The sequence below is a fragment of the Leptopilina boulardi genome, unplaced genomic scaffold (assembly GCF_019393585.1).
Source record: "Leptopilina boulardi isolate dan_hultmark-lab unplaced genomic scaffold, ZJU_Lbou_2.1 LbouV2_399, whole genome shotgun sequence".
NCBI lineage: Eukaryota > Metazoa > Arthropoda > Insecta > Hymenoptera > Figitidae > Leptopilina > Leptopilina boulardi.
In genome coordinates, this window is record NW_026137972.1 from 1,576,695 (window position 1) to 1,594,543 (window position 17,849).

General features: G+C 29.9%; 3 protein-coding genes across 3 annotated transcripts; 2 read left to right on the forward strand and 1 right to left on the reverse strand.

Annotated features, from left to right (window-relative positions):
• The first annotated feature begins 89 nt into the window (after positions 1-89).
• LOC127289045 (uncharacterized) lies at positions 90-3,893 on the forward strand. The gene is made up of 3 exons (XM_051316800.1): positions 90-422; positions 2,195-2,772; positions 2,847-3,893. Exons 1-3 carry the CDS (start codon positions 245-247, stop codon positions 3,771-3,773), a joined length of 1,683 nt encoding a protein of 560 aa, XP_051172757.1. The 5' UTR covers positions 90-244; the 3' UTR covers positions 3,774-3,893.
• A 2,912-nt stretch (positions 3,894-6,805) lies between these two features.
• LOC127288951 (prickle planar cell polarity protein 3-like) lies at positions 6,806-7,422 on the forward strand. The gene is made up of 3 exons (XM_051316669.1): positions 6,806-6,877; positions 6,987-7,103; positions 7,159-7,422. Exons 1-3 carry the CDS (start codon positions 6,806-6,808, stop codon positions 7,420-7,422), a joined length of 453 nt encoding a protein of 150 aa, XP_051172626.1.
• A 3,181-nt stretch (positions 7,423-10,603) lies between these two features.
• Positions 10,604-11,482, reverse strand: LOC127288952 (uncharacterized). Its single transcript, XM_051316671.1, has one exon. The coding sequence runs from the start codon at positions 11,480-11,482 to the stop codon at positions 10,604-10,606; it is 879 nt and encodes a 292-aa protein (XP_051172628.1).
• Between the last annotated feature and the right edge of the window lie 6,367 nt (positions 11,483-17,849).

Consider the following 17,849-nt stretch of genomic DNA (forward strand, 5'->3'; position numbering starts at 1 on the left):
TTCTAGGGAAAAATATTTTTTTTTATTTGGCTATATAAAGAGTCCATATGCGATTTGACAACTGACAACTTTCGATTTGTCGTCTGCTATGCACATTGTTTTTACACTACAAATTTATATATATATATATATTTTTTTTCTATTTAAAATAAATATATAATATAAAAATTAGTAATTAAAAACAAAAATATGTAAAATAATTTTTTATTCTGTTCTAAATAAAAATACAATAATAATAATAATAATGAATGATGAAGAAACTAAAAAACGCTTTTCCCAAGCTTTGGAAGATTTATTATTGGAGGAGGATATCGAAAATATTGAAATAAAAGAGGAAAATGTTTTTGAAAATAATTTCTACAATGAGAAAAATCAAAATTGTCAACTATTTATAAATAATGAATCAACAAATTCATTTACAGGTAGAAAAAAATATATTTTTAAAAATTTAAATTTCTATTTTGAGGTTATATTCATTCTATTTATTTTATATTTAAATTTAAAAAAAAGGCCATCGGATTATACGACATTTTCCGACTGTTTTTTTTTCAAAAGTACGACTTCCTTCGACTTATTTTAATATAATGCGAATATTTCGACATTTTTTTTAAATTAAAAAAAAAAATTTTTTAAACAAAATACGCTTTTTTTAGTACCTATACAATTATTTTTGAAAATGAAATTATTTTTCAATTAAATTGAGTTAATATAACACGAAAATGTGAGTTTTAATGATTTTTGATAATTTTTATTACTTTAAAAAAAAAATCGAAATTTTCGAAAATTATTAAAAATAAATTATTTTTGAAGAGGAAATTATTTTTCAGTGAAATTGAATTAATACAACAGTAAAATGCAAGTTTTAATGATTTTTGATAATTTTTATTGAGTTTTGAAAATTTTGAATTTTTTTTTTTTTATTGATTCAATCAATTTCTTTACATCTTCTTTATTTTACAATTATTTAACAAATTTTTAACTAAAATTCTTCACTAAATTAATTATTTTCAATAATTTTAAAATTCTTCACAAATTCAAATTTAATCTTAAACTATTATTCAATTAAAATTTTTATGAAATTTAATAATTGTTTATAATTTTAAAAAAATTAGTAAATAAAATTACCAAAAAATTTTTAAATACAAAACCACTTAAAATTTAATTATTTGCAAAAATGTCAATTATTTTCAATGATTTTTATAATATTCTTCAAAAATTCAACTATCTAAAATCATTCTTCGCTTAAAAAGTTTTCAAATTATTGTATTTTTGTTTGCAATTTCTAATAAATTTTTTAGTGAAATCATCAAAAAAAATTTTAATTAAAAATCACTTGAAAAGTTCAATCAATTTCAAAAATCAAAATTGTAAATCTTTGAAAATTCAATTACTTTTGAAAAATATTATCTAAAATTAGTTGATAAATTATTTTTAGTTTAGTAAAATTTAATTATTGTCTAAAAATTAAGAAAATCTTTTGAAATTCAATTACTTTTGAAAAATATTATCTAAAATTAGTTGATAAATTATTTTTAGTTTAGTAAAATTTAATTATTGTTTAAAAATTAAGAAAATCTTTTGAAATTCAATTATTTTTAAAAATTTCAACTTTAACTCTTCCAAAATTATTATTATTTAAAAAAAAAAAAATTTGATTTAAAAATCTGTAAAATTTGATTAAGTATTGCCTGAAATTTTTTTGACCATCAAAAATAAAAACTGTGACAAAATTTTTAATTAGAATAAATTGCTTAAATCAGACTTCAAAAAAATTATAAAAATGAAATTTTTTTTAGAAATTTGTACTAAAATATAATTGTGGAATATAAATCGTCTTTTTTTGTACCTTAAAATTGATCTGAGGGCTGCAATTATTATTGAAAATAAAAAATTAATTTAAAAAAAAAGAATTTCGAAATTCGATTAAAAATTATTTCAATATTTAAATTTAATTATTTATTAGATTTGTTTTTAAAAACCATTTAATTATTTAAAATATTGAAACGTCTGTTATATTTAATTAGGTATAAAAATTCTGTTTCATTAATTTGAATAATTTTTATTTGTATAATTAGTTTTATTGTTTTAAATTTAAATAAATATATTTTTTTGTATTTTTAATTCTAATTAAAATAATAATAAAACAAAAAAGTAAAAAAAAAAATTAAATTAATAAACAAAAATTTATTTTCAGATGAAGCAAATGAAAATAGTAATGAAAATAAAATTTTATGGCAACCCGGTCCATCAACAGAGGCGGAATCAAATAAAATTTCACAATTATTAAAATCACAAATTCCACCAAATATAATGATGAACACAAAATTAAATGCATTTCGTCAATTTATTAATGATGAAATTATTCAACTTATTATTAAACATACAAATTTAAGGGGAATTTATATAATGGAACAAGATTCAAATTTTCAATGGATACCAGTGGATAAATTTGAATTAGAAGCATTTTTTGGTTTATTAATATTTCATGGAGTAATGAAATGTATTGGTAAACCATTTTCTGAATTTTGGTCACAAGAATTTGGTTTTCCCATTTTTATAGCAACAATGACTTGTAAACGAATGTTAGAAATTATTCGTTGTTTACGATTTGACAATATGGACAGTCGAGTTTCAAGAAAAATGAATTCCGGCGATAAAGCTGAAGCTGTGAGAGAATTTTTAAATTTATTTTCACTTAATTGTAGAACAAATTTTATTTGTTCATCCGACGTTGTTGTTGGACGAAAAGTTTATTGTAAACCTAATTCTTTGGTGAGAATCATAATTTTTTATTCCAATAATTTATTTTAACTAATTGCAAATTAATAATTTGTCATTATTTTTAGATTTCCAATCAATCGACAAAAATGGAAATATTTTATGCTGCCGATATTCATAATAATTATATAACAAATTTGGAAATTCCAAATGATGAACAATCTCGAGATGAAATTGTCATTAATCTCACTCAACATTTAAATGGTTCGGGGAGAAATATTTTTACAGATTCTAATTGTACAAGTTATTTACTATCACAAAAATTGAAAGAAAATAATTTACGATTAACTGGATTCTTATCAATGTATCACGAGAATTTACCAAATGATTTTTTCACATCAGAATTAAATTCCATTTCCTATCATATTAATGATACGACATTATTTTCTTATTCTTCATCATCGATTAAAAATGATGGAAAAATAATTCTTTCTACACTTAAATTTGAAGAAATTAATGAAGCACACGAATTTTATGACGAAACAATGAATAATTTTCATAAATTAGAAATGATGATTGATAAATATACTGTACAAAAAAATACCAAACGTTGGCCATTGGCAATTTTTTATAATATCATTGATATTGCCACATTGAATGCCTATTCAATTTATAATTATGCGAATGATTCATTTGAGAGAAGAAAATTTTTACTCGATCTTGCAAAAGAATTAGTGGAAAGTCACATAAGTCAAAGATTAAATTGTACCAATAATAGTGCTAATGAAAAAATTTTTAATGCTGTTAAAATTATTGGATTTAAACATTTGATATCGAGAAAAGTTGAAATATTTGAGAAGAAAAAAATTAAACAATTAATGACAAGAAAAAGAGGAAGATGTTTTAATTGTCCAAGAAGTATGGATCGTAAATCATCAGAGAGATGTGATAAATGTTTTGCATTTGTTTGTACCGATCATAGGGGTGTTCTATGTGTTATGTGTTTGAATAAGGTGAAAAATTTTGATGCAAAAGAAGATGACGAAAGTGAATGACGATTTTGATCTTTTTTTTATATTTACAAATAAATTATGTATATATGTAATAAAAAGATGTGTTAATAATTAAATTTTTATATTATTTAAATATAATAAAATAAAGTGAAAATAAATCTATTTTGTGAATTATTTTTTAATTTACATATTAAACTAATGAAAGAGGAAATTCTATTTAGTTTGCAATATTATATTTGAGTTATTACTTTAAATTAATTATTAATTAATTATTCTTTAAATAAAGAAATATATAAACTATTTTTCATTATAAAATATATTCAAATAATAAATATTTATAATATTATCTATTTTATAATAAATATTTATTATTTGAATTTATTTTATAATGAAAAATAGTTTGTATATTTCAGTATAACAGAATTTATCACTCGGTGAAATATTAATACATATATAGGAATATATCAATCCTCCAAGTCAACCAAATAAAATTAAAATCCTTTTTTAACGTTTCGACAATCATTTAACTTAAATGTCTTTTTATTTAAGAGAATTTTAATTTAATAAAATTCTCATTCAAGCAAATTTTAGGTTATTTGATTTTTTAAATGAAAGAAATTCTATAATTCACTGAATTTTTATTGGGACAAATTTTTAAATGATACACGGAGAGAAATCTGGTGCGATTTACGCATGAGCATGTCCTTAGGAATATAGTAACAGACGCTTTCAAGCAAAAATCCTAAGTGAGCGAGGTATTATTGTATGAGTCTCACCTGATATTCAGATGGAATCGATTCTCGTTCTGATTGTCGTCAAGTGTAGACCTACTGCGCATCTTTTACGAGTGTTATACGTTTTCTAACGTTTTGAATATTTCGAAATTTAATTGATTGGTGTTTTCCTTTTTAATCCTTTTACTTATTTCTAAGAGGTTATTTCTTTATTTTATATTTATTATTTCGTTTTTGATTTTTGATAAAGGTAAGTTTTTTCTTTTCATTTATTAGAGGCCTAAGGGCCGCTGACTATTATGTCAGCTACCGATGATCCATCTCATTTTGATCATGATCCTGATTTTCATGAGGACCCTCTCGATTCAATCATGATTGATCAATCTTTGGAAAATTTAAATAAAGAAAATCAAATTTTATCTAATTCTGGCTTTCAAAATCAAGTTATTTCGAAGTCTAATAAACGTAAATCTTCACATTTAAATAATAATAATAATAATGATTTTGCAAAGAAATCAGATAATTCTAAAGAAAAATCTCTTCCCTCTTTTGATAAATTATTAAAAAACAAATATAATTCTAATAATAAAGGTCCTTTTCAAGTAATTGTTGAAACTAAAGATAATTCAGCTTTACATCCTCTCAAATGTGGTAAAATTTTACATAAAAATTTTAGATGTTCTATTAAAAATATTGAAAAAACAGGTCTCTCACGAGTTATGGTAACTTGCATAGATCGTGAAAGTGCTAACAAAATTGTGGAAGTAGTATAACAAGGGGGCTTCTACCCCAGGTTCTGATCTCGGCTAAGTACCTGCAGTCGGTAACTGCTCGGTCGGTAATGCAGATTTCTACTTTATCAGCAGTCGGTAAGGTAGGAATCTGACAAAAATTTCAACTCGACTGATAAGGTAGGAAACTGTTTTACCGACCGAACATTGAAGTTAGTTTACCGACCACCTAATAGATGGCGCTCACTTCAGAGTGTGTTGCCGACTTTAATTAACCTGTTTTATTAAACATTGAAGTTAGTTTACCAACCACCCAATAGATGGCGCTCACTTCAGAGTGTGTTGCCGACTTTAATTAACCTGTTTTATTGAACATTGAAGTTAGTTTACCGACCACCCAATAGATGGCGCTCACTTCAGAGTGTGTTGCCGACTTTAATTAACCTGTTTTATTGAACATTGAAGTTAGTTTACCGACCACCCAATAGATGGCGCTCACTTCAGTCGGTGGTTTTAAACTTTTTTACTGAATTAGTTTACCCGCCACCCAATAGATGGCGCTCACTTCAGTCGGTGGTTTTTAACATTTTTTACTGAATTAGTTTACCGACCACCTAATAGATGGCGCTCACCTCAGAGTGTGTTGCCGACTTTAATTAACCTGTTTTATTGAACATTGAAGTTAGTTTACCGACCACCCAATAGATGGCGCTCACTTCAGTCTATTGTTTTAAACTTTTTTACTGAATTAGTTTACCGACCACCCAATAGATGGCGCTCACTTCAGTCGGTGGTTTTAAACTTTTTTACAGAATTAGTTTACCGACCACCCAATAGATGGCGCTCACTTCAGTCTATTGTTTTAAACTTTTTTACTGAATTAGTTTACCGACCACCCAATAGATGGCGCTCACTTCAGTCGGTCGTTTTAAACTTTTTTACTGAATTAGTTTACCGACCACCCAATAGATGGCGCTCACTTCAGTCGGCCGTTTTAAACTTTTTTACTGAATTAGTTTACCGACCACCCAATAGATGGCGCTCACTTCAGTCTATTGTTTTAAACTTTTTTACTGAATTAGTTTACCGACCACCCAATAGATGGCGCTCACTTCAGTCGGTCGTTTTAAACTTTTTTACTGAATTAGTTTACCGACCACCCAATAGATGGCGCTCATTTCAGTCGGTGGTTTTAAACTTTTTTACTGAATTAGTTTACCGACCACCCAATAGATGGCGCTCACTTTTATTATCAACTTTTTTTAAAAAAATATTTTTTAATTAAAACTGTTTTACCGACCGACTTAGTTTACCCGATAGGTGGCGCTTACCTTTCTTATCGACTTTGTATTTTTAGATATTATTTTTAATTTATTTCCACGCAACAGTGCTGCGCTCTTTACCTCATGGTAAAATTCTCGCTCGGTCGATAGTTGGTAACTGGTCGACCGAGCGTGCGAGCTAGTTGCGTACGGTGCCACGCTAGTGGAGCCGCGCGAGTAGTATCCCCCACCCGGCATCGGCGCGCCCCTCTCCGTGCCTGCGGTAGTGGTGGGGTACTGCCTATAAGAGTCGGACTGCTCTCGTGGATCGTCATAATCTGTTCTAGATGAGCCACGAGAGCAGTCCTAAAATGGAAAGGTGCTACTGCTGGCAGTGTATTGAGGAGCGATTGAGAAATGTAAGTACATAATAATTACTCATTAAATATATATATATTATAAAATATATTATAAAATATAATATAAAATATAATATAAAATATAATATAAAATATAATATATTTTTAGAGAGAATATGATCTTCTAGAAACTCCCCCCAATTCCCCCGCAGAAGGGGGTCTAGAAGTGGATGAAGGCTTCTATGAGCTGTCTGCGGGGGAAGATAATGAGGAGCCACCACCGGCAGTAAGTATAATTAATTTTTAAATTTAAATTTGAAATTAACTCTTTTTCTTTTTAGTTCCAAACTCCACCACCAGGGGAAGGGGGAACTCCCATTCCAGAGTCTCCCAACTCCTGGGTGACTCAAATGGAGTTGCCGGTGGTGGTAATTCCAAGGCGCCGCCACCATCGCCACCGCCATCATCGCCGCCATCGTCGTAGCTTCCACTACCGGCACACTCATCGCCACCGCCATCACCTTCCCACCGGTGGGTATATTCTTACTACCAGGACGGTGGTGGTGAGGGTGACGGCGGTCGTGACTACGACGATGGCTTCATAGCTTTTTGGATTAAAAAAAAAATAAATAAATAAATAAATAAATAAAATAAAAAAAATAAATAAATAAAAAAATTTCCTCGACTCATCTCTTTGCGCATGCGCAGTAAGAGTTAGTCTCTATCTACACATGCGTGAAAAGTTCAGAGTATTAAATATATATGCTATTGTACCAATCACAATGGTTGAAACCCTATATAGACTATAATACTGCCATGCGAACAACTGCAAAAAAATGAATTTGAAAAGAATTTATTCAAATTAATGAATAACGCAGTGTATGGTAAGACCATGGAAAATGTTCGCAAGCATGTAAACATTAAATTGGTTACACACTGGTTCGGCAGATATGGTGCCGAAGCCCTCATCTCTCGGCCCAATTTCCACAGTCGTGCAATATTCGATGAACACCTTGTGGCCATCGAATTATGAAAGACTGAGGTCCTACTCAATAAACCGATTTATGTGGATTTAAGTGTGTTGGATGTCTCGAAAACGCTTGTCTATGACTTTCACTACAGTTACATGCTTCCGAAATATGGTGAAGCATGTAAACTGTTGTATACAGACACTGACAGTCTAGTGTACGTAGTGAAATGTCAAGACATATATAAAGATATGAAAGAAGACATCCACAAGTTCGACACATCTGACTATCCGGTAAACAATGCGTATGGTATTTATTCCGCAAGTCAACAAAAAAGTTCTCGGCCTAATGAAGGACGAGTGCAATGGTAAAATTGTTACTGAATTTGTTGGCTTGCGGAGTAAAATGTATAGCATACGCGTTGAAGGTGAAGATTTCGTTAAGAAAGCTAAAGGCATTAAAGCGGGAGTCGTCAAAAAGTCTATTCATTTTGACGATTACGTTGAATGCTTGCGTGATTTTAAGATTCAGACTAGAACTCAATACAACATTAGGTCACGGTTACATAATATAGAAACAGTTAAACAAGTTAAAGTAGCATTAAATCCGTATGATGATAAAAGGTACTTGCTTACCGAGAGTACTGATACTCTACCCTGGGGTCACTATAGGATCCCAGAAATCGAAGAATTGTAAATATTTTTGTAAAATAAAATGTAAGGATTTTCATGTTAAATAAATGTAAAAAAATATTATAAATTTTATGTATTTTTTTATTTATAAAAACCTTGTATATACATAACTCATAATTAAAATTGATTTAATTTAAATATTAATAAAAAATTGCTTTTTATAATTTTATTCTAATAATAAACATTGACAATGCCAAATTCAAATATTAATCTCAAAATTGAAACAAGCAGAAATCAATTTGAAACAATTATCACAAAGTGAATTTAATACTCTCTATAATGTAACTGTTTAATAAAATATAATTTAAACATTATTGTAGAACTCTAGTCCTCGAATAAGATCTTCGACAAAGTGCAACATACTTTCATAATATGCACGTAGTAATTTTACATAATTTAAGGTTAAATCATTATTGATTCATTGTTGATTCATTGTTGATTCATTGTTGATTCATTGTTGATTCATTGTTGATTTAACCTTAAATTATGTAAAATTACAACGTGCATATCATGAAAGTATGTTGCACTCTGTGGAAGATTTTATTCCAGGACTAGAGTTCTACAATAATGTTTAAATTATATTTTATTAAACAGTTACATTATAGAGAGTATTAAATTCACTTTGTGATAATTGTTTCAAATTGATTTCTGCTTGTTTCAATTTTGAGATTAATATTTGAATTTGGCATTGTCAATGTTTATTATTAGAATAAATTTTGATTTAAATTATAAATTTGCTTTCTCTTCCCAAGTATTGTGAGAGTTATCAAAGCCAAGCCATTTGACGAGAACTTTATTTCCACGTGTCTTGAGAATTTTTTCAACCAGATAAATATCTGCATATTTTACTTTAAGAAGTTCCTCTGCATAGAATCCTCCACTAATGGGTTGATCTTGATAGTCTTTGAGTTTATAAGTTATAGGTTTAGTTGACAAGACTTGATCTATTGTGAATACTTCTGTTGTCCAATTGGGAGTGTAACCTTTTTCAAACACGCTTTTATACTTGCTAACTCGAACTTTGTCACCAATTTTAAACTTTGCTTTCTTTAAAGGTATTTTTCTTAGCTTCAAAAATCTTTCTTTCAAAATCTCAACATCTTCTGCAGTAACATCTTTCGGCTTCATTCCAATAGTCCGATGTTTAGTGTTATTATAATTGGAAATAAGATTAGGTAATATATCATACCATTTATAATTTCCACGTAGACTGAATTGCATCCACATTTTTCGTTTTAGAGTTCGATTAAATCGTTCAACAATAGATGCTTTCAAATTACTGAATGTTGAGTAGAAATTAATTTTATACTTTTTCATTAAAGCTTCAAACTGAGAATTATAGAATTCTTTACCTTTATCAGAATGTAGATTTTTTGGAATACGTCCTTCTATGAATATGGATTTCATAGCGTTAGTGACATCTTTTCCATTTTTACTTTTTACAGGAACAGCCCAAGCGTATTTGGAAAATATATCTATAACTGTTAGTAAATACTTAAAACCTTTATTTACTTTGGAATAAGGTAAAATTTCTACTAAATCTGCTTGCCAAGTCTCATCAATATCACGCATGTCGACTCGGCGGCGATGATAATTCCTCCTTGCCTGACTATGAAGTTCAGTCACTACTGTTTTCTTTTTGTCGTTCATTTTCTAGAGTACTCAAACGAGCATCCAATTGACTGATAATTTCAGCGTTTCGATATGATAAATCAGTATTTATTTCTCTTTCCAAGACTTTTATTTTTTCGTTTATAGAGTCTTCGAGAATTTTTAATAATATATAGTTATTGTCAATTTCTTTTCGCAGTGAAGACGTTACTTGATATATTAGTCTTAACTCGTTTTCGACTAAACGTTGTGCAAGTTGTAAATTAACTACGTCAGTTTTTTCTTTTGCATCAGCAACATTGGAAATTTTTCTACCCTGTAAGTCGAAGTGACCTTCTGAGTTAATTTTAAAACCAATTCCAGGTGGACCTGGAGGTCCTCTTGCGACCCTTACAATTCCTCTTTCATTAAGAGGATGTCCGAACACATCAATGCTCATCTTAAGACTGAGAGAAAGTTGATGGAACACCTCCTTATATACTTTTCTTGAGCCTGACTAAATGAAACAATAATTTTCAATATATAATTTTCGCTTCACGTAATTCTTCTATGATTGACATAATTTCATTATTGTGACTGGGATTCCCAGCTGCTTGAGATGCCATAAGCAATCGAAGACGGTCAACCAATTCGTTAGGATCATCCCAATAGATATAGTCTGGTTGAAAACTTTTTTTTACAATCATAAAATGTGGTAATGAAGTGCCAGTTTTCGATCGTCTTTTTGGTGTTTCATTATGAGGAAAAAGTTTTAAAATAATATTGCCATATTTAAAAGTTTTACTTGTACGTATAGGTTCAGAAGAACTATAATTTTTTCTGTGAGCATTGGAGATGATGAGAATTTGTTTATAATTATTCATATCATCATCGCTAATGTATGACATTTCAGGTTTATTTTTAAATAACAGTTCCAATATACCGGAAGTAATATTAAAACGTTTATCACCAACATTTATTAAGTGATCTTTAAAACTTATTGGTGCATCACCAATCTTGAGAGAACCATTTTTAACCTTATATACGCCGTACAACGTATCTAAACATTGCTTTCTATTATGATCTAGCAAGTATATATATTTATTAACTACTTTATCATATTCAAAGCCTGGAATTACTGATGTTTCATCTTCATCAGCACTCAAAAAATTCATACTATCATCTAATTCATCTTTAGTTTTAATTACCTCCTCCTTCTTTTCTATCTTATGATTTTCATGTTTAACATCAGAGAGGTTAACAATTTTCTCTAAGGGTTGAACTATAGGTTTAAAAGTTTCACTCAAAACATTTTCAACAGCTTCTTTTCCAATTTTTAACATGCGATGTTTCCGTCTAATGGCCTCACTAGCTTTGGCAATTTGGCGGAGATACTCTTTCTCCTTACGAAACATGTTGTTAGTTCAAAGATGTACACTAGACTAATACTCATGGAACCAATCACCTTCTATTTATAGTGTTATGAAGCAGTCAAAACCTTTCCTATATCTCCCCTCATTCAGATTGCAGTCTTTATCAATGACTACGAAGCCATATTTATCAGAGTTCCAACATGTTGAACAAAGCTCACGAAACTTGGTAAATGTCATGTCTGTATTAACATGATCATCATACACATGTTTTAAATTTGTTTCATCCTGACGAAAAAGAACTAATAAATTAACATTATCTCTTACTAAATGTTTGGGAATCCTCGCATATGTCTGACAGAGATAAAAGCAATCAACATTGACATGTCTACCCATGCAGAAGAAAGCTCTTATATTATCTTGCTTTTCACAAGCTACGTCATCAAATATAAAAATAGAATTTGGCCTTGCACCTTTTGGGGAAATTACATCTTCATACTCGCTAAATGGTAAATATTTAATTCCCTTAACACTACCTATAACTTTTTCCAAAAATTTGTACTTTGGTTGGTGAAGAGATTTTGAGTAGAGATAAATATTATTAAATCTCAGACCATTTGGATGTAAAATTAGAGAAAGTAGTACATTTGTTTTACCACAATTTGATGGTCCACAAAAAATTGCACGAATACTACCAGACAACAAACTACCATGACGCTTCACTTGCTTCTTATCATACTGTTCTACAATCGCATCTAGATTCACGACTGGAAGCTTGTGATGTTGTTGCTTGAATCGCATTCTGAAATAGACTGCCGCAAAAGGTATAAATACAGCCCTTATATAGCTTACGAGTCATTCTACTTTTAACTTTCATAGAGTGAGGTATGATTATACATCACCGCTCCCGAGGTAAAGGTTTAGTTAACAGTCTTATAAATAAGTTACCATTTGAATTACACATACCTGGTTATCAATACTGTGGTCCAGGTACTAAATTGATAAAGCGTTTAGCACGAGGTGATACAGGTATAAATCCATTAGACGAAGCTTGCAAAGAGCACGATATTGCATATTCAGAGAATCGTAATAACGTTCAAGCAAGAAACGCTGCTGATAGGATTTTAGCTGATAAGGCGTGGCAACGAGTTTTAGCTAACGATTCCAGTGTAGGTGAAAAAGCTGCTGCTTTAGCTATATCTGGTACAATGAAGGTCAAATCAAAATTAGGTATGGGAATGAGAAGAAAAAAGACATCTAAAAATAAGAAGAAGAAGCAGAAACAAACAGTATTAAGAAAAATTGTTGATGCTGCTAGACATTCCATTATTCCGGGAAATGATACTCAATCTACAATCAAAGCTGCAGTTGAAAATGCTCGAAAAGCTATTAGAAGAGCAGGTGGTAGAAGTAAAATTTTAACACCTCGCATTCTACCAGTACCTTCAAAAGTTGGTGGTCTCTTACCATTAATTCCAATTTTTGCTGGACTCAGTGCTCTTGGAGCTCTTGCTGGTGGAACAGCAAGTATAGTGAAAGCAGTAAACAACGCGAATGCAGCAAAAGAGCAGTTGAAAGAAGCTCATCGTCACAATAGAGTAATGGAAGATGTTTCTTTAGGTAAAGGTCTTTTCTTGAAACCCTATCGACAGGGATTGGGACTTTATTTGAAACCTTACTCTAAAGGATTAGGTATGAGGCAAAAAAAAAGATGTTTAAAAAAAAAGTTCTCATAAAACTTCCTCAACGAGCATTAACTAACTATGATTTGCTCAAATACGCTAAAGAGTTAAAAATTCCTCATTGTCGGGGAGTATTCATGCGAAATGAGTTGCCAATAGGAGGACCTCGGAAAAATGAATCTGCCATTATTAATCTCGATAATAAGGATGGTCCTGGAACACATTGGGTTGCTTATAAAAAGCTTCAAGATAAAGCATTGTATTTTGACAGCTTTGGTAACCTTCAACCACCTTTTGAGCTTATCAGTTATTTAGGCTATAATACCTTGATACAATATAATCATGACAGTTGTCAAAGTTATGATACTTTTCATTGTGGACACTTATGTCTTAAATTTCTAAGCGATCAACTCAAATTCTCTAACAAATATAACCTATATAAATACATGTAATCATATGTGAGCAATCAGTCTATAAAAAGTCATCATCATGGATGAATCATTTACTCTAACTATTTCAGGTAAATCATCTATACTTGAAGCAGAATATTTTCCACCAATAGAATTATTACCAAATAAAAATTATGCTCTTGGTCTTGTTCAACTTCTAACTTTTAATTCAATTCCCAATGTTGATGTAGGAAAAAATAAATTTTATCTTGGTAATGATGTGATTACTATACCTACTGGCAGCTATGAAATTGAAGATATTGAAAAATATATTCAAAATTCCATTCAACAAGGATCGCAAGTTATAAGCATTAAACCAAATAATAATACCTTGCGTTGTGAAATTATGACTAGACGTGAAATTGATTTTACACATAAAGATTCAATTGGTGAATTATTGGGATTCACTGCACGCATTCTTGAAGATAATGCAATACATACGTCAGATTTCACAGTAGCTATTCTTAATGTAAATGCTATTAGAATTGAATGTAGTATTACAACTGGTGCATATATTAACAATAAAAAAGTACATACAATTCATGAATTTTTTCCAATTGTTCCAGCTGGATATAAGATCGTGGAAGTACCATCTCAAGTCATTTATCTTCCAATCGCCGTGAAGACAATACATAATATTCAAGTGCGAATCGTTGATCAAGAAGGAAATTTAATAAATTTTCGTGGTGAAACTATAACAATTAGATTACACGTTAAGTCAACGTAATGGGTATAGTATTTTACAGAAAAACTGGTGGAAGCTATATAAACGAGCAACCATGTCAAAAACCAATCAGTCTTCAATCAGTTCGCAAAAGGCTAACACCTCAGAACATACGTTTCCTACAGCAGCTCGGTCTACGAGTTTATCAAGACAACAAAGGAAGAAAAGTAAATTAATCATTAAAATATTTTTCATTTGCTGTTGTTTCTATAAAAGAAATGGAAGATATTCTAACCATTCTTAGACCAGTTAAATTTGATGATTCTCTACCACACTATGAGATTCATTCTCACCAACCCTACAATTCATCAGCATTTAATAATAGTGATGATATTCGAATTCCAGTTCAAAATCTAGATCAATACATTTTACCCTCAAAAAGTACATTACACGTAACAGGAAGATTAGTAAAAGCTAATAATACTAATGTGACTAACACAAAGTTAATTAGTAATAGCGTTAGTTTTTTATTCAACGAGATTCGTTATGAATTGAGTGGAGTGGAAATTGATCGCTGTAAAAATGTTGGTCTAACAACCACTATGAAAGCCTATGTTTCTCACACACCTAATCAATTAATTTATGCTGAAAATGCTGGCTATCTTGAATTCGATGACGATCTTAGAATAACCAATGAGAATGGTTATTTTGATGTAAACATACCATTAAACATGATTTTTGGATTTGCTGAAGACTATCGAAAGATTGTTGTTAATGCAAAACATGAACTTATCCTCACAAGATCTCGTACAGACCTTAATGCTATAGTTGATATTACGGCAACTGAAGAGCATGAGCAATTTAAGATTATAATTAATAAAGTGGAATGGTTGATACCATATATATTCCTTGGAGATCGTCAAAAAATTGAATTATTAAAATTTATTGAAAAAGACCCTCTTATATCTATGAGCTTCAGATCGTGGGATATGTATGAATATCCATTGTTACCTACCACTCAAAAACATGTTTGGACTGTAAAAACTTCTACGCAGGTTCAGAAACCTCGATATGTAATCCTTGGATTACAAATAAATCGAAAAGATCATCCTGGAAGATATGCAAATATTTTTGATAGCTGTAATCTCATAAATGTAAAACTTTTCTTAAATTCACAGTACTATCCTTATAGTAATTTAAATTTGAATTTTAATCAAAATCAATTTTCAATTCTCTATGAGATGTATTGTAATTTTCAATCATCATACTATGGTAAAGATCCTGAGCCTATTCTGTCCAGGAATGAATTTAAAGATTATGCACCATTAGCTGTCATAGATTGCTCCAAGCAAAATGAATTTCTTAAACAAGCTTCTGTGGATGTGAAACTAGAATTTGAATCTAGTGAAAATTTTCCAGACAATACAGCAGCTTATTGTTTAATTATTCATGATCGAATTATTCAATACACACCAATCAGTAATGTTGTGAAGAAAGTATCGTAAAGAGTGGGGGTAAAAGTGAGTAGTGGGGGTAATGGTAAAAAAGTGGAGATAAGAGTATAAATACAGCAACTCTTAGAGGCTAAAGTCATTTATCTGTTATAGATACCATGGCGTACGTCGTAGATTTCCAGTGCTTCAAAAGACCTTATAACGAGTTTATCATAAAAGAGCTAGCAATCATCCCACTTCAAGAAGATGCTCATCCATTGGTGTTCCTCTTCGAGCCGCCATATGCCTGGAGCCGCCTACCGAGAAGATACAAGAGTCAAAATCGATGGACTGCATTTAATTATCATGGTATTGATTGGAATGCTGGTGACATACCTTATGAAGATTTACAACCAATTCTGAAAGAAATATTAATAGGTACACCTACAGTTTATGTAAAAGGTTTAGAGAAACAAAAATGGTTAGAAAGCTATACACAAAATGTATTAAATTTAGATGATTTGAATTGTCCGTCGTTGAAAAAATTAGCCTTAGATCAATATACTCCATGTACAAATCACACACACAATAATTTCCATTGTTCTGTAAAAAATGTATATAATATTCGCAAATGGTTACTACAACCATCTAATGTACCGACAAATATTCCTTTAGGTCACGATGAAGTTGATAATAATTCAACATTACAAGATTTTTATAATAATTGTGACCACTTTTTATTAAGTCCATAAATGTATATTGTCATTGTAAATAAATGTTTTTTTAAAATAATTAAAATTGTTTATATTTATTTTTAAAAAAAATTATATAAAATTTTTCATTTACACACGTCTGGACATGTTTAAACTTGTCTAGACATGTATTTGTGACGTCATAGAATCAAAATTGAACGCGCATGCGTACTATGAAAATGGGCGTGGTTATTCAAATGATCGTGCGCAATTGGATAGAATAGGGTGGGGGGTTTTAAGCTATTGCGCATGCGCGAGTAAAATTTTAGGTATAAATTTAGCGTGCATGAGCAGTTTTGCTCATTCTTTTTCTCAGATATCGTCTAGTCTTTAAAGATGGATCTAAGTAAAATAAATGCTGTTGGTCGTATGGAGGGTTTCCTGCCTACGAAACCGCTTTCAGAGTTGACTCCGGGACATAAGTATCCTATTACCAAAATCCAGTTTGTCAACACAAAATATGGAGAAAAGATAGTCGTTGAAGTGGATGGAAAATTTAATACTTTCTTACCTTCACGATTTGTACCTATGTTCGCTGACAACTCCATTTGCTTCGGTCAAATGCAAGAAGCTATTGATGCTGGACAATTACGCCTCAAGTATATTGGTGGTCCATATAATCATATTGAATTTAAATTAAAACAAGTTTAATTTTGTATAAATTTATGTAAAAAAATAATTCTATAATAAAGAAAATAATCTAATATTTTTGTTATTATTTTAGGTTAAGTTTAGTTAAGGAATTAATTATTATGTTAAATTTAAGGATAGAATAAAATAACTTTTAATTAAAATATAAATATATTAAATATCAAAATAAAACATGTGTACATATATATATAATAAATAAAATTGTTTTTTTTTCAAAAAAAATATTTAAAAAAAACTATATATATATACATAAGAAACATTTAACCTTCGCGCTACCGGGAGCCACCTGGGGTGACCCGGTGATAAAAAATGTTTAAAATCTACTTAGTTATCAATTACTTAAAAATTATTATAATACATTACTGGTAAAAAAAAAACGTTTGGGTCACCCCGGATGGCTCCCGGTAACGCGAAGGTTAAAAAAAAGCATGCAAAAAAATTAGAAAAAATATATACAAATAAAAAAATAAAACAAAAATCCTTTTTTTTACGAAAAAAAATATTCAAAAAAAACAGTTATTTGTATATAAAAGAAAAAAACTATTAAAAAAAGAAAAAAAACTATTAAAAAAGAAAAAAAAAATTATTAAATATTTTTTGTTATAAAAATTATAACAATACTTGAGCGAGAGGGAGGGGGTGGATTTTGACGCATGTGTTGGGCGACCTCCTCCAGCCGCCCAGGGACCTCCTCAACAGCCGCTCTGGGCCGATTTTGCTCCACAGATGGTTCCAGGGGGAACATAAACCACCTGTGGAGTGGACGCAACGTGGTGAACAT